Source organism: Myotis yumanensis, unplaced genomic scaffold (assembly GCF_028538775.1).
Source record: "Myotis yumanensis isolate MYYU_CA2020_CCGP unplaced genomic scaffold, mMyoYum1.0.hap1 SCAF_20, whole genome shotgun sequence".
In the NCBI taxonomy this organism is placed as follows: domain Eukaryota; kingdom Metazoa; phylum Chordata; class Mammalia; order Chiroptera; family Vespertilionidae; genus Myotis; species Myotis yumanensis.
The window spans coordinates 10,818,843-10,841,250 of record NW_027223771.1 but is presented as its reverse complement, the minus strand read 5'-3'; the positions used below and the strand labels follow the sequence as shown (position 1 = coordinate 10,841,250).

General features: G+C 59.8%; 1 protein-coding gene across 1 annotated transcript in view; it reads right to left on the bottom strand.

Moving 5' to 3' along the window:
- Positions 1-22,408, bottom strand: part of ARNT2 (aryl hydrocarbon receptor nuclear translocator 2) — an 84,465-nt gene that overhangs the window by 47,173 nt on the left and 14,884 nt on the right. The window contains 5 exon segments of the mRNA XM_070400450.1: positions 5,434-5,647; positions 8,607-8,663; positions 8,665-8,821; positions 11,257-11,304; positions 14,679-14,793. Coding sequence (XP_070256551.1) covers positions 5,434-5,647; positions 8,607-8,663; positions 8,665-8,821; positions 11,257-11,304; positions 14,679-14,793 — 591 coding nt within the window.

The window sequence follows — 22,408 nt, the reverse complement described above, 5'->3', positions numbered from 1 at the left end:
CCTGGCGCACCCCTGGGCTGGGACGCAGCGCCCACTCGGGGGCCAGGGGAGCCGCCCCACCGCAGAGTGGAGGGACCAGGGCCTGTGAGTCACACTCGGGGCCACTGGCCAGAGCCCTCGGGACCAGCCTGGCCGGGCTCTCTCTCCCCCCCGTGATCACCCAGCATCAGGCTGGGACCTCGGGGAATGAGGTCTGAGCCTCCACGCAGCTGGGACGCCCGCCGGCGGCGGGGGAGGGAATGTGCGTCCTGCGGCCGGCGGCCGGGCACGTGAGGAATGATGGGCACGGGGTGAACCGAGCACCGAGCAGATAAAGGAGACGGGGGGGGGGGGGGGATCAGCTCCCACGCCTTCCACCCCCTGCCCACTTCACCCCCACGCTGAGCCGGATGCCACCCCAATTCTCCGCAGGGAGGACGTGTTGAGAGACAGAGAGAGATAGAGAGAGACAGCGACTGGCTGCCTCCCGTACGTGCCCCGACCAGGAACTGAACCCGTGACCTTTCGGCTGACAGGCTCCGACCAACCGAGCCACAGCGGCCGGGGCCAGCACCTCCCTCCTGTTAGCGACAGCCCCCCGATGGCCGCCCGGGAAGCCCCTCCCCGCTGCCCGGGGGTCCCAGGCCCGAGTGGAGAGCCACTGGGTGAGGTGGGGGCCGGGCCGGCGGGCTGAGGGCCGGGGTCGCACAGGGAAGGCACTGAGCTCCCGCTGTCATTCAAGCCCAGAGCCGCCCATTCACCTTTGTCATCACCAGGAGAGTCTGCCTGAGAAGGAGCCCCGCCTGGGAGGGTGGAGCGTGCACCCCAAGAACTGAAAGCGGGGTCCCCAAGAGAGATCTGCGACCCCACATTCCCGACAGCATGACTCACAGCGGCCAAGGCACGGAGACCACCCCAGAGCCCGCGGATAGGGGAACGGTGGAAGGAAAGGCGGTCGGTGCCCGCAGTGGAATATTACTCGGCCCTGAAAAAGGAGGAGACCCTGGCCTTTGCTGACACCGGTGAGCTTCCATGCCCTTCCGCTCAGTGACGTGAGCCGTCACAGAAAGACACGGGAGACGGAAAGCAGCCGGACGCCAGGGAGCGGAGGACAGAGGGGTGGGGGCCAGGGAGAATGGGTTGGTGCTTAAAATGTATAAAGTCCCCGTTTTCGGAACGAACACAGACTAGAGACTGAGTGACAGCCGTGTGCCTACAGCTAATGAGTCAGTAACGCTCACTTACAACGTGTTAGGAGGACAAAGACGAAGGAAGGAAGGAAGGGAGGGAGGGAGGGAGGGAGGAAGGGAGGGAGGGAGGAGGAAAAAAGAAAAAAGAGGAAGAAAAGCCCTGGCTGGTGTGGCTCAGTGAATAGAGCATCAGCCTGCAGACTGAAGGGTCCCAGGTTCGATTCTGGTCGAGGGCACATGCCCAGGTTGTGGGCTCGATTCCCCAGTAGGGAGCGTGCAGGAGGCAGCCGATCCATGATTCCCTCTCATCATTGATGTTTCTCTCTCTCTCTCTCTCTCTCTCTCTCTCCCCCTCTCCCTTCCTCTCTGAAATCAATAAAAATCTATAATGAAAGGGTAATATGCTAATTAGACCAGACATCTTCTGGACATCCTTCCGGACAAAGCCACAGTGGCAGGGGCTGAGGCAGAGGCGGTTAGGGGCGATCAGGCCGGCAGGGGAGAGCAGTTAGGGGCGATCAGGCTGGCAGGGGTGCAGTTAGGGGGCGATCAGGCCGGCAGGGGAGAGCAGTTAGGGGCGATCAGGCCGGCAGGGGAGAGAAGTTAGGGGGCGATCAGGCCGGCAGGGGAGGGCAGTTAGGGGCGATCAGGCCGGCAGGGGAGGGCAGTTAGGGGCGATCAGGCCGGCAGGGGAGAGCAGTTAGGGGCGATCAGGCCGGCAGGGGAGAGAAGTTAGGGGGCGATCAGGCCGGCAGGGGAGGGCAGTTAGGGGCGATCAGGCCGGCAGGGGAGGGCAGTTAGGGGCGATCAGGCCGGCAGGGGAGAGCAGTTAGGGGCGATCAGGCCGGCAGGGGAGGGCAGTTAGGGGGCGATCAGGCCGGCAGGGGAGAGCAGTTAGGGGCGATCAGGCCGGCAGGGGAGAGCGGTTAGGGGCGATCAGGCCGGCAGGGGAGAGCAGTTAGGGGGCGATCAGGCCGGCAGGCAGGCGAGGGTTAGGAGCCAGCGGTCCCGGATTGTGAGAGGATGCAGGTCAGGCTGAGGGACACCCACCTCCCCCTGCAGCGCACAAATTTCGTGCCCCGAGCCTCTAGTATTACAGTAATAATAACAGAGGCCCACAGGAACACAAGGAAATTTCTGGAGGTGCTGGCTCCGTTTGTCCCTCGATTGTGTCGTGGGTCGTGCCCCCTTGCGGGGCCCGGGACAGGAGGGTGTGAGGGACCCTCGTCCCGCCATCGAAGGCTTCAAGTCGTCTCTGAGGGTTTTTTTAGTCCATGTTTTTATGAAACGTTTTCAGGACACGGCGGCCGGTTACGGAGCCCTGTTCTGAGCCCCAGCGAAACCCCGAGGCCCGTCCTGGAGCCGGGCTCGCTGCTGGGGGGGTGGGGGGTGGTACATCGAGTCCCAACGGCTCCGAGACAGGCCGGTCCTCCCTCCGCCCCGAGGACACGTTCCCCCGTCCCCCGTCCACCTTGTCCTCCCAAGAGGAGCCGGCCTCGCTGCTCCCCGTCCACCGGCCGCCACGGCCACCATCCCCCGTCCAGCGTCCACGCCCCGGACACCGCCGTCCGAGTGTGGGCCACGCTGCCTGCCCCTCCCCCTCCCAGACACCCGGCGAGTTCCCACGGACAGCAGTGCCCGCCCGACCCTGGGAGCCGCTGAGCTCAGCCCTTGGCCGGAGCCTGCCCGGCCCCCGACTATCCCTTCCCCGGCCACCCGCCCGGCTGGCCTCCCGCCCGGGTCTCCGGAACCCACATCCTGCGGGCGATGCAGGCCGCGGGGGACGAGCCAGCAGTTCCGGGGTGAGCTCACTTCCCCTCCGCACCTCCCCCCGCCCCCGCCCCGTGTCTAACTCCGTAAGGCGTGGCCCCCGGGATGTCCACCTGGGCTTATCCAGGGCAGCCCAGGGCACCGCTCTCATCTGATTTATTGATTTATTGACTTATTTACTTATTTATTTTTAAATCAAGTGCATTTATTTATAGCCCTGGCTGGTGTGGCTCAGTGGGTAGAGTGTCAGCCTGCGGACGGAAGGGTCCCAGGTTCGAGTCCGGTCAAGGGCGCGGACCTCAGCTGCAGGCTCCTCCACACCCAGTGGGGGGCCTGCAGGAGGCAACCCACCCATGTGTCTCTCTCGCATCGATGTTCCTCTCTGTCTCTCCCCCTCTCTCTCCCACTCGCTCTAAAAATCAATGGGGGGGAAAATATCCTCGGGGGAGGATTAAAAAAGGAAAAAATATATTTATAAGCGTCAACGTTTTTTATTTTTTTAAATATATATATTTATTGATGTCAGAGAGGAAGGGAAAGGGAGAGAAACATCAGTGATGAGAGAGAATCACGGATCGGTGGCCTCCTGCACGCCGCCCACTGGGGATCGAGCCCACAACCCGGGCCTGTGCCCTTGACCGGATTCGAACCCGGGACCCTTCAGTCCGCAGGCCGACGCTCTATCCACTGGGCCACACAGGCCAGGGCTACTAGCCCACTTTCCTCATGAGCTCTGTGGCTTTCACGTCTCAGTTTTGTGCACGGTCGGCGTGTATGTGCGTGTGTGGGGAGGGGTTTAAATAACACGTATGTTACTCTGGCAGAACTGACTACATTTAAATGCTTCCATAGGGCTTGACCGGCGTGGCTCAGGGGTTGAGCATCGGCCTAGGAACCAGGAGGTCAGGGTTCGATTCCCGCTCAGGGCACAGGCCCGGGTTGTAGGTTCGACCCCCCAGTGGGGGGCGTGCAGGAGGCAGCCGGTCCACGATTCTCTCTCATCATGGATGTTTTTCTCTCTTCTCTCCCTCTCCCTTCCTCTCTGAAACCAATAAAAACATCTATTTAAGTGCTTCGCCAGGGAACTTCATCTTAGGCACCTGAGACTTGGGTATCACGATGCCCGGCACCAAGATCACAAACAGCCCCCTACAGGGGGCACAGACCTCATTACAGAGCACGTCGTTCCCACTAATCCACAGCTGCAGCGCCTCCTTGTGGCACCCGCCTCTAATTGCAGGGTAAAATGGGGGAGGGGAGAGTAAGCTATCCTATCCTCCTATATAATAAAAGCCTAATATGCTACATCTGTTCAACCAACCAAAGCGTAATAGGCTAATGATACGCTAAGGCCGCTCAACCGCTCGCTATGACGTGCACTGACCACCAGGGGGCAGACAGTCAACCAGTCGACCAGGAGCTGATGTGCTCTGACCACCAGGGGGCAGACACTCCTACTGGTAGGTGAGCTTGCTGCTGGGGTCCAGCCGATTGGGGCTGAGCAAGTTAGGCTAGACATGCCCTGGAGCCCTCCCATGGTCCCTCACCGGCTGGCCAACCTCCCACATCCTCTCCCCGCCCTCCCTGCCCCAATCCTGCACCAGTGGTGCACCTCAGCGTGGCCTCTGCCCTCTCGCAATCGGGGACCCCTCAGGAGATGTCAGAGAGCTGGTTTCGGCCCAATCCCGCAGGCCAGGCCGAGGGACCCCACTGGTGCATGAATTTGTGCACCAGGCCTCTAGTACGCTAATGATATGCTAAGGCCACTCAACCGCTCACTATGACATGCACTGACCACTAGGGGGTAGACCAGGAGTGGGCAAACTTTCTGACTCGAGGGCCACAATGGGTTCTTACACTGGACCGGAGGCCGGGACAAAAGCATGGATGGAGTGTTTGTGTGAACTAATATAAATTCAAAGTAAACATCATTACATAAAAGGGTACGGTCTTTTTTATTTTTTTAGTTTTATTCATTTCAAACGGGCCGGATCTGGCCCAAGGGCCGTAGTTTGCCCACGGCTGGGATAGATGCTCCAACTGGTAGGTGAGCTTGCTGCTGGGGTCAGGCTGATCGGGTCTGAGTGAGACGGGCTGGACATGCCCTGGAGCCCTCCTGCGTCCCTCCCCGGCCCCGATCGTGCACCGGTGGGGTCCCTCGGCCTGGCCTGCGCCCTCTCGCAATCCGGGACCCCTCGGGGGATGTCGGAGAGCCGGTTTCAGCCCCATCCCGCAGGCCAGGCCGAGGGACCCCACCGGTGCACGAATTCGTGCACCGGGCCTCTCATTAAAAATGAATGAAAATGAATGTTTGCAACAGGATAGGGTCCACGAGCCCGTTACACAAACCAAGTCAGACACACGCCCCCACCTTCCGGCAGCTGCCTCTCACCTGCAGCTCCCTAAGCTGTTCCTTGAAAGAGAGCTGTGGCGAGGGTCCCACAGCCCCGCGGGGAGGCGGGGAGGCGGGGAGGCGGGCGGGGAGCCCACTGACCTGTCATGGAGTTCTCCGAGGTGCACAGCTGCTCCCGCAGCTTCTCCACGTCGTCCGGGTGCACCTGCTCGTACAGGGTGCTGCCGAACCACTCGGACTGCGGCTGGTTCAGCACCGGCGTGACCGAGTCCGACACGTAGATCACCCGCCCGGTCTCGGCCGCCACCACGAACAGAAACCCGTCGGCCGCCTCCAGGATGAGGTGCTTCAGCTCCTGGGAAGGGAAGGCGGCGTCAGGGAAAAGCAGGCCGCCCCCCCCCCTCGGCCCCCCCCCCCGCACCTCGCCGCCAATTTGATTTTCGTCTTTTCTTTCTCTTTCACGGATTCGTATGGATCTCAGAGAGGAAGAGAGAGGGAGGGAGAGAGAGAAACATCCGTGATGAGAGGGAATCATGGATCGGCCGCCTCCTGTACGCCCCCTACTGGGGATCAAGCCCTCAACCCGGGCAGGTGCTGTGACCGGGAATCGAACCCTGACCTCCTGGTTCCTAGGTTGATGCTCAGCCACGGAGCCACACGGGCCGGGCCACTTTCGTTTGCTTATTGGCAACCTTCAACATTCTCTCAGAAACTTGTCTTGTCCACAGTTTTAGAAACTTTACTTTTTCTTAAAAAGTTATTTTGTCTTAAAGAAATTTTTTTTTGGAATTTTTACTTGAGAGATAGAGGAAGAGATGGAGGGGGAAGAGAGAGAGAGAAAGAGAGGGATGGATTTTGTTGTTCCACTTATTTGTACATTCACTGGTTGAGTCCTGGATGTGCTCTGACTGGGGATCCAAGCTGCCACCTTGACGTATTGGGGGACAACGCTCTCACCAACTGAGCTACCTGGCCAGGGTTTGATGGCTTTCTTTTTTAAATACTAGAGGCCCGGTGCACGAAATTCGTGCACTCAGGGGGGGTCCCTCAGCCTGGCCTGCGCCCTCTCGCAGTCCGGGAGCCCTCAGGGGATGTCCGACGGATGGCTTAGGCCCACTGTCTGTGGGGAGCGGGCCTAAGCCAGCAGTCGGACAGCCTTAGCGCTGCCTCGGAGGCGGGAGAGGCTCTCGCCACTTCCGCTGCGCTCGCCAGCCGTGAGCCCGGCTTCTGGCTGAGCGGCACTCCCCCTGTGGGAGCGCACTGACCACCAGGGGGCAGCTCCTGCGTTGAGTGTCTGCCCTCTGGTGGTCAGTGTGCATCATGGCAACCGGTCGTTCGGCCTCTTGGTCGATTTGCATAATAGCCTTTTATTATATAGGATATTTTTATTGATTTCAGAGAGGAAGGGAGAGGGAGAGAGAAACACCAATGATGAGAGAGGATCATGGATCGGCTGCCTCCTGCACGCCCCCCACTGGGGTTCGAGACCGCAATCAGGCCTGTGCCCTGACCGGGAATCAAACCCCGACCTCCTGGTTAATAGGTCAACGCTCAACCACTGAGCCACGCCAGCCGGGCCAAGGTCATCTTGCGTGGGACCCTCTGTAACACAGATGAAGAGCCCGCAGCCTGGGGCCCTGCCCCGTGTCCGTCCCCAAGGACTAGAACCCGTGGCCCTGCTGGCAAGGGGGCCTGGGGGGCTCCCTAAGGGTCCCTGCGCCCGTGACGGGGTCAGACTCCGACACCCCCTCCTGGGAACCGGGGGCGGAAGTGGGCCCGGAAGGACAGGGCTACTGGGCCCGTTTCTCCGGCTCCGCCTGCCCGCCTCCTGTGTGTCCCGGACGCCGACATAACCCACAGCCCGGGGTCAGCATCTTTATTTCCAGCTTCGGGCCCATCCTCCCGGCAGGAAGGGGGGTGGACATCGGCACAGGGTGCCTGGGAAAGGAGACAATCCCGCCGCTGCGGGGAGGAGGCGGGGCGCACGCCGCCATGGAGGTCTCCCTGCCTCGGCCCCTGGGAAGGTCTCCGGGGACCGAGCCTCACACTCAGACGCCCACCCACCACCTCCTCCCCATTCCTGTCTCCCGGGAGCACAGCGCCCACGACTGAGGTCCTGCGCCCGGAATTCAGAACTGCCTTTGACCCCGGCCGGTGTGGCTCAGTGGATAGAGCGTCGGCCTGCAGACTGAAGGGTCCCGGGTTCGATTCCCGGTCAGGGCACAGGCCCGGGTTGGGGGCTCCATCCCCAGTTCGGGGCGTGCAGGAGGCAGCCGATCAGTGATCCTCTCTCATCATGGATGTTTCTCTCTCTCCCTCACCCTTCCTCTCTGAGATCAATAAAAATATATTTAATTTAAAAAAAAAAGAAAGCCATCAAACCCTGGCCAGGTAGCTCAGTTGATGAGAGCGCTGTCCCCCAATACATCAAGGTGGCAGCTTTGATCCCCAGTCAGAGCACATCCAGGACTCAACCAATGAATGTACAAATAAGGGAACAACAAAACCCATCTCTCTCGTCCTAACCGGTGTGGCTCAGTGGATAGAGCGTCGGCCTGCGGACTGAAGGGTCCCGGGTTCGATTCCGGTCAAGGGCATGTACCTTGGTTGCGGGCACATCCCCAGTAGGAGATGTGCAGGAGGCAGCTGATCGATGTTTCTCTCTCATCGATGTTTCTAAGTCTCTATCCCTCTCCCTTCCTCTCTGTAAAAAATCAATAAAAAATACTTTTAAAAAAATCCATCCCTCTCCTCCCCTTTCTCTCCCCCTCCATCTCTTCCTCTCTCTCTCTCTCTCTCTCTCTCTCTCTCTCTCTCTCAAGTCAATAAATTACAAAAAAATATTTTTAAACAAAATTTAAGAAAAAGTAATCAAAGTTTCCAAAACTACGTGGCTATCACAAGTTTCTGAGAGAATGTTGAAGGTTGCCAATAAGAAAACGGAATTGGCCCGGCCGGCGTGGCTCAGTGGCTGAGCGTGGACCTGTGAACCAGGAGGTCAGGGTTCGATTCCCGCTCAGGGCACAGGCCCGGGTTGGGGGCTCGGTCCCCCGTGGGGGGCGTGCAGGAGGCGGCCGATCCGTGATTCTCTCTCATCGTGGATGTTTCTCTCCCTCTCCCTCTCCCTTCCTCTCTGAGATCAGTAAAATTATATTTTTACAGAAAAGGCCCACAGGACCATGCGAACAGGGGAGCCAGGCCGGACCCACAGCCCCCGACGGGACGTTCCCGGTGAAGAGCGAGGACGGGGTGTGTCCCCTCGGTCCGTCCCCCCCTCCGCCCCGGCCCCCGGCCCCCGGCCCCGGGGACGGCACCTGCTCGGTGAGGAAGGACGGCTTGTAGGCGCCGTCGGTGGACTTGTTACCGGTGCCCGCGCATGGACTTCATGTGGGAGACGGCCATGCGCAGGATGGTCAGCTTGTCGGGCTTGCGGGCCAGCGCGCTGCAGGTGGGCACCATGTCGGACAGCTCCGTGATGTACTGCGTCATCTTGTTCCGCCGCCGCCGCTCGATCTCACTGTGGTTCTCTCTTCCCAGCAGGAAGCGGGCGGGGGGGCGGGGGGAGAGAGAGGCGTCAGACCGGGCGGGGGCCAGGCCGCAGGGGGGCACACGGGTGCCACCACGGGACCGGGCGGGGGAGGTCGTCCCTGAACGCGCACTGGGCGAGCGGCTCCCCGACACCCGAGAGAGCTTTGTGGGGGTCTCTGGGGGGGCACAGGCTCACCAACACCCGAGAGAGCTTTGTGGGGGGCTCTGGGGGGACGCAGGCTCCCCGACACCCGAGAGAGCTTTGTGGGGGTCTCTGGGGGGGCAGAGCGGCTCCCCGACACCCGAGAGAGCTTTGTGGGGGTCTCTGGGGGGGCACAGGCTCCCCAATACCCAAGAGAGCTTTGTGGGGGCCTCTGGGGGGACACAGGCTCACCAAGACCTGAAAGAGCTTTGTGGGGGTCTCGGGGGGGCACAGGCTCCCCAACACCCAAGAGAGCTTTGTGGTGGCCTCTGAGGGGGCAGAGCGGCTCCCCGACACCCGAGAGAGCTTTGTGGGGGTCTCTGGGGGGACATAGGCTCCCCGACACCTGAGCGAGCTTTGTGGGGGTCTCTGGGGGGGCAGAGCAGCTCCCCGACACCCGAGAGAGCTTTGCGGGGGTCTCTGGGAGGCACAGGCTCCCCAACACCTGGGTGAGCTTTGTGGGGGTCTCTGGGGGGGACACAGGCTCCCCAACACCCGAGAGAGCTTTGTGAGGGCCTCTGGGGGGGAGGGCAGAGCAGCTCCCCGACACCCGAACGAGCTTTGTGGGGGTCTTTGTGAGGGCGTTGGGGGGCACAGGTTCATCTAAATACCCTGAAATCCTCTCACGTTCCCATGAACCTAACGACTTTGCAGTAGCATCAAGAATTCAGACACTGTCCCCGCGGCCGGCGGGGCTCAGCGGTTAAACATCGACCTATGAACCAGGAGGTCAGGGTTCGATTCCCGCTCAGGGCACAGGCCCGGGTTGTGGGCTCCATCCCCAGTGGGGGGCGTGCAGGAGGCGGCCGATCCACCACGATTCTCTCATCATGGATGTTTCTCTCTCTCCCTCTCCCTTCCTCTCTGAGATCAATTTTTAAAAAAAGAATTCCCTTCTCCCGGCAGGAGACAGCCGGAAGCTGACTCCACGCCCCTCGCCCGGGCAGCAGCCACGGCCACGGCAAAGCCACCGGATGTGGGGCGGCCTCGGGTGTGTCCCCAACTCTGAGCAGCTCCATCAACCACCCCGCAGGCCAGAGCGAGGTGGCCCGGCTCCTACAACCTCAACCTTGGGAAGCCCGTCCGTCTTTCTCTCTCTCATTTCTTTTAAAATGTATTTTTACTGATTTCAGAGAAAAAGGGAGAGAAAGAGAGAGAGAAACATCCATGATGAGAGAGAATCGAGGATCGGCTGCCTCCTGCACGCCCCACACTGGGAATCGAGCCCACAACCCGGGCCTGTGCCCTGAGCAGGAATTGAACCCGGGACCTTTCAGTCGGCAGGCCGGTGCTCTATCCACTGAGCCACCCGGCCGGCCCTCCCTCTCTCTCTCTCTCTCTCTCTCTCTCTCTCTCTCTCTCGGCCTGTGGGGGGTGAGCAGAAGCCACGCTGTGGCACAGACTCTGACGGGCTTGGGGGGGAGGGGCTGGGAGTTCAGGCGTCCCCGCCCGCCCGGTGCGGGCCTCACACAGCAGCTCCGGGTCGCCCCACGGCTACCGCGTCACCGACACCGACCCCGCAGGTCAAACCAACATGGCCCCCCACGTCCCCCCTCCTTCCGTCCCTGGACCCCGCTCGCTCTGGAAGGTCCTCTCCGCGGGGGCGCTGGACCGGGGACACTGAGAGCCATTGTCTGGTCATCACGGCGGGGGCGGGGGTCGGGGGAGGCGTCAACCAAAAGGCATGGTCAGGCCCGGCCGGGGGGCTCGGTGGGTGGGAGCGTCCGTCCTCCCAGGCCCCAGAGGGTCGGGGGTTCAATTCCCGGCCGGGGCCCATGCCTGGGCAACCGGGGCAAATGCAGGAGGCAAGCGAACAGCGTCTCTCTCATCGATGTCTCTCTCTCTCTCTCGCTTCCACTCTCTCTAATAATCAACGCGTGAGGGGCAGGCGGGGGGGGGGGGGGGGGGGGACGAGGTGCAGCCACTGCCCACTTCCTGTCACCGGCCCCGAACGAACGAGGGACGGGTGTGGGGTCCCACCGCGGGCAGGGGCCTCGTCGGGGCCGAAGGACATTTAAATCGCGGGGGCGCGGCTGGATCCCCAATGGGGGGCGCGGGCTCGATCCCCGGTGGGGGGCGTGCGGGAGGCAGCGGCCACCATCCTCGCTCATCGTGAGGTTTCTCTCCGCCTCTCGCTCCCTCCCCTCCGACAGCAACAGAAATAAATACTTTTTAAAAAGACGCTTCAGTCCGTGTGTGTCCCCAGGAGGGGCCGGCGGCCGCTGGCTTCTCACCTGGAGAACTTGCTGGGGCCTTCGCCGTCCTCATCGTCAAAGTCCATCCTGAAAAGACAAAGGTCACAGGTGAGCCAGGTCACGGGGGTGCAAGGTCACAAGGTCACATGTGCACAAGGTCACAGGTGAGAGGTCACATGTGCACAAGGTCACGGGTGCGCAAGGTCACAGGTGTGCAAGGTCACGGGTGAGCAAGGTTACAGGTGAGAGGTCACAGGTGCACGAGGTCACAGGTGCGTGAGGTCACGGGTGAGCGAGGTCACGGGTGAGTGAGGTAACACAGGTCAGCAAGGTTACAGGTGAGAGGTCACAGGTGCACGAGGTCACAGGTGCTCGAGGTCACAGGTGCGCAAGGTCACAGGTATGCAAGGTCACGGGTGAGCAAGGTTACAGGTGAGAGGTCACAGGTGCACGAGGTCACAGGTGCGTGAGGTCACGGGTGCGCGAGGTCACAGGTCAGCAAGGTCACAGGTGAGAGGTCACAGGTGCGTGAGGTCACGGGTGAGCGAGGTCACGGGTGAGCAAGGTCACGGGTGAGCAAGGTCACAGGTGCGCAAGGTCACAGGTGAGGAAGGTCACGGGTGAGCGAGGTCACGGGTGAGCAAGGTCACGGGTGAGCAAGGTCACGGGTGCGCAGGTCACAGGTGAGGAAGGTCACAGGTGAGGAAGGTCACAGGTGCCCAAGGTCACAGGTGAGCAGGTCACAGGTGAGGAAGGTCACAGGTGCACAAGGTCACGGGTGCGCGAGGTCACAGGTGAGTGAGGTCACAGGTGGTACTTTTAATGGCGAAGGAGCAGCAGGTACAGAGGGGGCTACGTGCCGTCAGACACACGGCTGTCCAACCGTCCCACCCGCCCCAGAGCAGGAATCGGTCTCTCTCCCCGACCCTCACACGGGTTCCGGACAAGGAAAGGTCAAATGAAAGGTCACCCGCGCGAGCAGCGGTCATTAACGGTTGGGGCCGTGTGCAAACGTGAAGGAGTCTCTGTCAGAATCCCCCTCGGGCAGCGTGGTCGCTTCGGGCGGTGCCAGAGGGTCCACGCCCCCCGTCTCCCCCCATCGTGGGGGCACTGCTCCCCACTTCACTTATCCTGCAGCCAGATTTCCCTTTTTCCTTAACTTCGTGCCGCATTCACAGGACACACACCCAAGGGGCCCGGCCGGCGTGGCTCCGTGGCTGAGCGTCGACCTAGGAACCAGGAGGTCAGGGTTCGATTCCCCGTCAGGGCACAGGCCCGGGTTGCAGGCTCCATCCCCAGTGTGGGCGTGCAGGAGGCAGCCGGTCCATGATTCTCTCTCATCATGGATGTTTCTCTCTCTCTCTCCCTCTCCCCTCCTCTCTGAAATCAATAAAAGAATTTTTTTAAAACGAAAGAAAACCACAGAAACCGCAGAGCTGCCACCGGGAGGGACAGACGTGCCCCCGACCACGCTGTCGGGCATCCGGGGGCACCAGCCGGGAGCGGCCGGGAGCCTACGCGGCCGGGAGGCAGGACTTGCTGAGTGAGGATTCTACGGTAACGCAGCTCACAGCCAGCCGTGGAGCCACACCGCCACCTGGCGTCCGTGCCGGGAACTGTCACAAACATTTCAGGGTTCAGGAAAAAAAAAAGAGATCGAATTCTCAAAACTCCTAAAAGGATGGGGGGGGGGAGGGAAGCAATGAGGCCAAACCTCAAGTGGGTGTGGGAGGCTCTTTAAAATGCCTTTGAGCTCGCCCCGGCTGGTGTGGCTCAGTGGATAGAGCTTCGGCCTGTGGACCTAAGGGTCCCAGGTTCGATTCCGGTCAAGGGCATGTGCCCGGGTTGCGGGCTCGATCCCCAGCGTGGGGCGTGCAGGAGGCAGCCGGTCCATGATTCTTTCTCATCATGGATGTTTCTCTCTCTCTCTCCCTCTTCCTTCCTCTGACATCAACATAAATATATTGAAATAAAAATAAATAAAATTCTGAGCTCTCCCTAGCTGGTATGGCTCAGTGGATAGAGCGTCGGCCTGCGGACCAAAGGGTCCTGGGTTCGATTCTGGTCAAGGGCACGGACCTCCGTTGCAGGCTCCTCCCCGGCCCGAGCCCTGGTTGGGGCGCGTGCAGGAGGCAACCCATCGATGTGTCTCTCTCATATCGATGTTTCTCTCCGTCTCTCCCTCTCCCTTCCACTCTCTCTAAGAATCAATGGAAAAATATCCTCGAGTGAGGGTTTAACATCTATACTAATAAAAGGGTAATATGCTAATTAGACCGGACATCTTCCAGATGTCCTTCCAGACAAAGCCACAGTGGCAGAGGCTGAGGCAGAGGTGGTTCGGGGCGATCAGGCCGGCAGGGGAGAGCGGTTCGGGGCGATCAGGCCGGCAGGGGAGAGCGGTTCGGGGCGATCAGGTCCACAGGGGAGAGCGGTTAGGGGCGATCAGGTCCACAGGGGAGAGCGGTTAGGGGCGATCAGGTCCACAGGGGAGAGCGGTTAGGGGCGATCAGGTCCACAGGGGAGAGCGGTTAGGGGCGATCAGGCCGGCAGGGGAGGGCAGTTAGGGCCGATCAGGCCGGCAGGGGAGAGCGGTTAGGAGCCAGCGGTCCCGGACTGCGGGAGGGATGTCCAACTGCCAGTTTGGGCCCGATCCCACAGGATGTCCGACTGCTGGATTTGACAGGGTGCAGGCCGGGCTGAAGGACCCCCCCCCCCCCGCCCTGGTGCATGAATTTTGTGCACTGGGCCTCTAGTAAATAAATCAGGGACCACAAGACTGTGCCTCCCACCTGCACGTATGATCACACATGTGGGCAGCCATCGGATTTGGCCACCGGAACAGCATGACATGGGATGAGCCCAGGACGGACAGCAGGACACAGGCTGTTCACGTCCCCAGGCTGACCACCTCCTCCCCCCGGCTCCCGGGACCCCACACATCTCAACGCTTATCGGCAGCACAGAAAAAATCGCAAGTCCTGAGGACACAGTACCTTCCACTTTTTAAAAAATATATATTTTGATCTCAGAGAGAGGAAGGGAGAGAGAGAGAGAGAGAGAGAGAGAGAGAAGCATCAGTGATGAGAGAGAATCACGGACCGGCTGCCTCCTGCACGCCCCACACTGGGGATCGAGCCCGCAACCCGGGCCTGTGCGCCGACCGGAAATCAAACCTGTGACCTCCTGGTTCCTAGGACGACGCTCAGCCAATGAGCCACACCGGCCGGGCCGAGCAAAGACTCTTGTAGCCCAAGCAGCTGGAGCTGGGGGGGCGGGGAGCTGGCCGGGGGAGCCCCTCGCGGGGAGCGATCACAGAGCTCTCTCCCCACCCAGACGAGCAAACAGCGGTTCCCAGCTGCGAGCTGCAGCCCAAACCACGGGGCTGTCCCTCACGGGTCCAGCGAGCGGCTCGACGCGCAGGAAGCCCGGTGCCCGACACGCCGGGCGAGGCTGCTTACCCGGAGCGCCGCTTCCCTCCGCGGGCGGGCACGGCCCCGGCCATCCGCACCTGTCCGGCGGCCGCCATGGGCGCCACGGGCAGCGTCACCGATCCCGGGAGGTCTGAGGCCATTTCTGGAATTCAGCAAAGAGGAGAGAAGGTTCTGTCAGTCCCGGGAAAGCAAGGGGGTGGCCGGAGGGCCCCGGGAGCACCCCCCGGGGACGAGAGCCCTAGGACCCAGGTCGGGGGGCTGCCCTGACGTGTCACTTCGGGGACTCGGGGAGCCCCTCCCGTCGGGGCTCCGCTTCTGCCCTCTGGAAAGGGGTACCCCCCATCCCAAGCGGTTCGTCCGCGGTTGAGTGTCGACCTATGAACCAGGAGGTCAAGGGTTCGATTCCCGGTCAGGGCACAGGCCCGGGTTGTGGGCTCGATCCCCAGTGCAGGGCGTGCAGGAGGCAGGCGGTCCATGATTCACTCTCATCGTGGATGTTTCTTTTTTAGAAATATATATATTTTTATTGATTTCAGAGAGGAAGGGAAAGGGAGAAAGATAGAAACATCAGTGATGAGAATCTTCAATCGGCTGCCTCCTGCACGCCCCCCACTGGGGATGGAGCCCGCAACCCGGGCCTGTGCCCTGACCGGGAATCGAACCCGGGACCCTTCAGTCCGCAGGCCGACGCTCTACCCACTGAGCCACACGGGCCGGGCCCATTTATGTATTTTAAAGCCACCACCTCACGCCTGCCTCTGCGTTCAGGAGAGCTCAGGCTGGAAGAGACCCCCTCCCAGGGCTGTGCCTGGAAATCAGAACTGGCCGTTGGCTGCTCTCCCAGCGAGGGAAGCCCACGACCCTCCCCCTACCCCCAGCAGCTGAGGGCTGACAGCACGTGAAAGGAGACGGACGTGAACGCGTTCTGCTGACCAGATGGCCACATGGCAACACCCTCCCCACCCCCAGACAGGAACGGAATTCCCAGGGGAACCAGAGAACACCTGCCAGGCGGGGCAAGGTCACAGGGGAGGGGCAAGGTCACAGGGAGATAAGGTCGCAGGGGAGCAAGGTCATGGGGGAGGGACAAGGTAACGAGGCCAAGGTCTTGGGGGAGGGGCAAGGTCACGGGAGAGCAAGGTCACAGGGAGGGGCAAGGTCACGAGGGCAAGGTCATGGGGGAGGGACAAGGTCACGGGGGCAAGGTCACAGTGGAGGGGCAAGGTCACAGGGAGGGGCAAGGTCCCAGGGCCCCCTCGGTCTCACGGGGAGGTCTCCTCACGGCCGTTCTCCCTGCAGCCCTCTGCCCTCAGACCTCTGTCCTGTCCCCCCAGCAGGGAGCTGACATGGTCACAGGGGTCACTTCCCATGAAGGCAAACACTCCCTTCCCTGCCCCCCGCTCTACGGGCGTGGCTCCCCCGCCCCCAGCACCCCAGCCCCATCTCCAGCGCCCGATCCTGGTTTCTCCCCCCCCCCCCTGCCCCCGCTCCACCCGCCTCTCAGGCCCCAGGGCAGCTCCCTCCGCTCCAGACCGGAGGCCCCTCGCGGCCTCCTCGGCCCCATCCTTTCGCGGTGCCGCTGCTCACACTCCGGCCCTGGGCACCAGCCCCGTTTCCTCACCGATTCCCACGCCCAGCCCCCCCCCCGCCCCCAGGCCTGCCGTCGCCTCCGAAAGGTCACCCTTCCTCTGGCTTCCGCTGCCGGCTGCGCTCAGGGCCTCCGTGGTCTCCCGCGCCCACTCTTTCCCTCCCACGCATTCTCCCCACGGAAGCCAGACCTGACCATCCAGCCCTTGCTGGTCCCCTCTGCCGCTACTCTTCACTCTCAGCACAAATGGGGGGCAGGGGGGGTCCCTGCCATGATCCCCCAGCTCCCGTGTAGTCAGGCTACACCGCCTGGGACACACCACAGTCCCTCCCGCCCCAGGGCCTTTGCACGTGCTATGTCCTGGGGCAACAAGGCTCCCTTCCCTCTCTTCACCAAATTAACTTCCTCGCGGTGTTTTCAAAATCCTATATAATAAAAGGGTAATATGCAAACAGACCGAATGGCAGAACAACCAACCAACCAATCAAAGCGTAATATGCTAATGATATGCTAAGGCTGCTCAACCACTTGCTATGACATGCACTGACCACCAGGGGGCAGTCGACCAGTCGCTATGACGTGCACTGACCACCAGGGGGCAGACAGTCGCTATGACATGCACTGACCACCAGGGGGCAGACAGTCGACCAGTCGCTATGATGTGCACTGACCACCAGGGGGCAGATGCTCCGACCGGTAGGTTAGCTTGCTGCTGGGGTCCAGCCAATTGGAACTGAGCGAGACGGGCCGGACATGCCCTGGAGCCCTCCTGCTGTCCCTTCCTGGCCTGATCGTGCACCAGTGGGGTCCCTCAGCCTGGCCTGCGCCCTCTTGCAATCCGGGACCCCTCGGGGGATGTCGGAGAGCCGGTTTCAGCCCGATCCCGCAGGCCACTCCCCTTGGGAGGGCGCCAGACACAGGGCTCATGGCTGGTGAGCGCTGCTGTGGCAGTGCGAGCCTCTCCCGATCGGAACTGATTGGGCGCGAGCCCGCAGCAGGCACAGTGGGGCCAGATGAGCGGGAGCGGCAGGAAGGAGCTGCAGGCGGCGTTGGACTGCGGGTTTCGGCCGATCCCTGCAGGCCACCCAGGGGGACCCCGCCTGTGCACGAATTCGTGCATCAGGCCTCTAGTCCTATATAATAACAGCCCAGACCATAAGCGTAACAACCGGAATGACCGCTTGACCAGTCGCTATGAGGCCGGGGGCCGGCGAGGGGAACCGGCTGGCTGGCGGCGGCCAGGGACTGGCGAGCGGGCGGAAAATGGCCCTGATCGCAGGCTAGGCCCAGGGACCCTAACCGCGCATGACTTCGTGCACTGAGCCTCTAGTTCAGGGGTGGGCAACCCCTGGCACGCGTGCCGAACACGGCACGCCGGTAACTTTTGCTGGCACGCGAAACCCTCTCTTATAATCTTCCATTTACATTTTTTTTCTTTTCTTTTCTTTAAATATATATTTTTTTATTGGTTTTTCACAGAGAGGAAGGGGAAGGGATAGAGAGTTAGAAACATCGATGAGAGAGAAACACCGATCAGCTGCCTCCTGCACGCTCCCCACTGGGGATGTGCCCGCAACCGAGGTACATGCCCTTGACCGGAATCGAACCTGGAACCCTTGAGTCTGCAAGCCGACGCTCTATCCGCTGAGCCACACCGGTCAGGGCTACAATTTTTTTCTTAATATCGACTTTTTTATTTTTCAGATAAATTCAGTGCAGGTGCATCTTAGATAAATAGTTTTACATAACATGTAGACATTAAAAAATAAATGTATTTGTCATCATCATAGGCTGTGTTTTTGTCATTCGAATGAATTTTATTATTTCTTCAAGGTTCTTCACATACAGACACCTTAAGAGATATCCAGTAGGCGTAACATGTTCTCCAAAAGTTAGGGTTGGCACACGCAGAAGAATTTTGAGTCAGAGATTTTGCTGGTTTTGGCACGCACTCACAGAAAGGTTGCCCACCCCTGCTCTATTATATGTGTGTGTGTGTGTGTGTGTGTGTGTGTATATGTATGTATATAATTTAGCCCTAGCTGGTATGGTTCAGTGGATAGAGCATCGGCCTGCGGACTGAAGGGTCCCGGGTTCGATTCCCAGTCAAGGACGGGCTCCATCCCCAGTGGGGGGCATGCAGGAGGCAACCAATCAATGATTCTCTCTCACCATTGATGTTTCAATCTCTCCCTCTCCCTTCCTCTCTGAAATCAGTAAAAATATTTTTAAAATATATTTTATTGATTTTTCACAGAGAGGAAGGGAGAGGGATAGAGAGTTAGAAACATCGATGAGAGAGAAACATCGATCAGCTGCCTCCTGCACATCTCCCACTGGGGATGTGCCTGCAACCAAGGTACATGCCCTTGACGGGAATCGAACCCGGGACCCTTCAGTCCGAAGGTCAACGCTCTATCCACTGAGCCAAACCAGTTAGGGCAGCAAAAGTATTTTAAAAAGAAATATGTATATATATATATTTTTGGAAAGGATTAAAAATTATGGCAGAGTAAGTGGGTGCTGCACGGGCGGACATGCTCCCAGGAACAAACCGGTATTACAACTAAAATACAGAAAAGCTTCCTGAAAAATCAACAAAAAACTCGCAGGACAGAAGAGCCCTGATACCCAAGGACCAGAAGTGGACGCCACATGGAGACTGACTTATTTTGTATATTGTAAAAAAATAAAAATAAAATAAAATGAATTTTTAAAAGAATCATAAAATCAAAAATGTTATATATATTTTTAACCTTATCGATTTCAGAGAGGAAGGGAGAGAAAAAAAAAACATCCATGATGAGAGAGAACCATGGACCGGCTGCCTCCTGCACGCCCCCCACTGGGGATGGAGCCCGCCACCCGGGCCTGTGCCCTGACTGGGATTCGAACCCGTGACCTCCCGGTTCCTAGCTCGCTGCTCAGCCACGGAGCCACGCCAGCCGGGCCCCAGCAGTCCTTTAGATTCAGCTGGACCCTCACTGTCCCAGAGCAGCCAGTCCCTGGCCACGGCCTCCCCCACCCGGGCCAGGGCCGCCCGGCTGCCCATTCGCCTCGTACCTGCACGGCTGCTGCTCGGAATGAATGGAGGTCCTGGGAGGAAGGGCAGGGCCTGAGAGAGACAGAGCCGACAGGGGCCTCCGGGCGGGTAAGGGATGATGTCAGCCCCGCAAAGACGCCTGTGTCACCGTCACCGGCACAGGATGCTAACGAGCCTGGTCACCTGACCCTCCCACACGAAACTGCTCAGGGCAGAGAACCGCAGGAGAAGGAGGAGGAGGGGGAGGAGGAGGAGGAGGAAAAACACGGCTGGATCGGGCCTCTCAGATCCGCCCTGCGAGGGGCTGGCCCCGAGGACGGCAGGGGAGTGGAGGCAGGGGCGGCTGTACGGTCCTCCCTGCATTTATTCCGAGGGCTGGCCTCCTCGCTATCTCTGCTCCAGGTACGAAATGGAACTGCGCCCGGCCGGCCGGTGTGGCTCAGTGGGTGAGCGTCGATCTAGGAACCAGGAGGTCAGGGTTCGAAACCCGGTCAGGGCACAGGCCCGGGTTGTGGGCTCCATCCCCAGTGGGGGGCGTGCAGGAGGCAGCCGATCCGTGCTTCTCTCTCCTCATGGATGTTTCTCTCTCTCTCTCTCTCTCTCTTCCTCTCTCTCCATAAATCCATTTTTAAAATATTTTTTAAACAAGAGAAATGGGGCTGGTCAGGGCATTCCTTTCTCCCACAGAGGTGGCTCTAAAAAAAATGGGGCTCTAGCTCTAGCCGGTGTGGCTCAGTGGATAAGACCACCGGCCTGCGGGCGGAAGGGTCCGGGGTTCGATTCCCGTCAAGGGCACATGCCCGGGTTGCGGACTCGATCCCCGGTGTGGGGGGCGTGCAGGAGGCAGCCGGTCCGTGATTCTCTCCCCCTCTCCCATCATTGATGTTCCTAATCTCTCTCTCTCCTTTCCTCTCTGAAATAAAAATATATATTTATAATAATAGAAGTGTAATATGCTAATTAGACCGGATGTCCTTCCGGAAGACCTTCCGGACGAAGCCAAGGCTGCAGCCACAGGATCGAGGCAGCCGCCGTGGCTGCAAGGGCCTACTCTTGCAGGAATTTTGTGCAACGGGCCTCAAGTGTGTGTGTGTGTGTGTGTGTGTGTGTGTATGTGTGTGTGTATATATATATATATATATATATATAAAATATATTTTAAATAAATAAATATAAATATGTATTAAATATATATATATTTGAAAGCTTTAAAAAATAAGAGGGGCATTCCTTCATTTTCTCTTTGGGGAAAAGAAAAGCAACGATTGACATGCAAACTTTCTCAATGCAATAACCTAGAGCCGTGGTCGCCAAACTGTGGCTCTCGAGCCACATGCGGCTCTTTGGCCCCTTGAGTGTGGCTCTTCCTCAGCCTTAGGAAAGGGTGCAGGCTGGGCTGAGGGACCCCCACCCCCACCCCCATGGACAAATTTTCGTGCACCGGGCCTCTAATATACACACACACACACACACACACCTATGTGTGTGTATATGTGTATATATGTATATGTATGTATATATATGTATATGTATATATCTTTTTATTTATAGTGTTTAAGTTTAAAAAATTTGTCTCTCAAAAGAAATTCCAATCGTCGTGCTGCTGCTATTGGGCTCTGCTGACGAATGAGTCTGCCGACCACCGAGGTCCTAGAGTATCTGAACGAGATTCGCACGAACAGGGAAATAAACCAGCCAGGCTGTCGGGGTTGGGGGCGGGGAGGGGAGCGAGGGGGGCAGGCTGACCCCCAAGGACACCCCCCGCGGGCGAGTCCTCTCCCAGCGAGCACAGCCCACGCCAGGGCCCTACCTTTTCAGAGACTCCACCGCCGCCTTCCTTCTCGGAGGCCCGCACCTTCTGCGGAGGCCCCGTCATCCGAGCAGGAAGAATATGGGGGGGTTCGGGGGGCCCCGCCGGGCGGAAACCAGCCCCATTGGTATTCCGCTCAGAAGATGCCATCTCGGCTCTGTTTACCTTCACCGCCGAGGAGACAGCCGCCGCGCATACTGATCAATGTATTTGCAGCAGAGATCCCAGGCGTTAACTGCTTGGGCTCCGGAAAACGGGGGGCAGGGGGGAATGGGGGACCTGGATTTCGGGGGCAGCCACCACATCCGCTGGAGATATCGAGACCATCAGAGAGGCATTTCCTGGACAGATCAGACTGGATTCCTCCCGGTGGGCACGGGAGGGAGGGGGATCCGCCCCGTCTAGAAGGAAGGCCGGGCATGGGAGCCCCCCAGGGCGCGGGCACAGCCCCCGTGGGCGGCGTGCGGGAGGCCGCGGGTCAAGGATTCTCTCTCCTCATGGATGTTTCTCTCGCTCTCTCCCTCTCCCTTCCTCTCTGACATCAATAAAAAGATGTTTATCTATACTAATAAAAGGGAAGATGCTAATTAGACCGGGAGACCTTCTGGGCGTCCTTCCGGACAAAGCCATGGTGGCGGGGCTGAGGCAGAGGCAGGTAGACGATCAGGCTGGCAGGGGAGGGGCAGTTGGGGGCAAGCAGGCCAGCCGGGGGAAGGGGGGGGGCAGTTAGAGGCGATCAGGCCGGCAGGGGGGACAGTTGGGGGCGATCAGGCCAGCAGGGCGGGCAGTTGGTAGAGAGCAGCCTGGTGGGGGGGCAGTTGGGGGTGAGCAGGCTGGTGGGGGGGCAGTTGGTAGAGAGCAGGCTGGTGGGGGGGGCAGTTGGGGGTGAGCAGGCTGGTGGGGGGGGGCAGTTGGGGGTGAGCAGGCTGGTGGGGGGGCAGTTGGGGGCAAGCAGGCCGGCAGAATGATTACGGGCGATCAGGCAGGCAGGCAGGTGAGCAGTTAGGAGCCAGCGGTCCCGGATTGCGAGAGGGATGTCCGACTGCCGGTTAAGGATCGGGCCTAAACCAGCAGTCGGACATCCCCCGAGGGGTCCCAGATTGGAAAGGGTGCAGGCTGGGCTGAGGGACCCCCACCCCCACCCCCAATATACACACACACACACACACACACACACATGTGTGTGTATGTGTATATATGTATACGTATATATCTTTTTATTTACATACTAGAGGCCCGATGCACAAAAATTCGTGCAAGAGTAGGCCTTCCTTCCCCCGGCTGCCAGCACCCTGCTTCTCCCCTCCAGCCCCCCG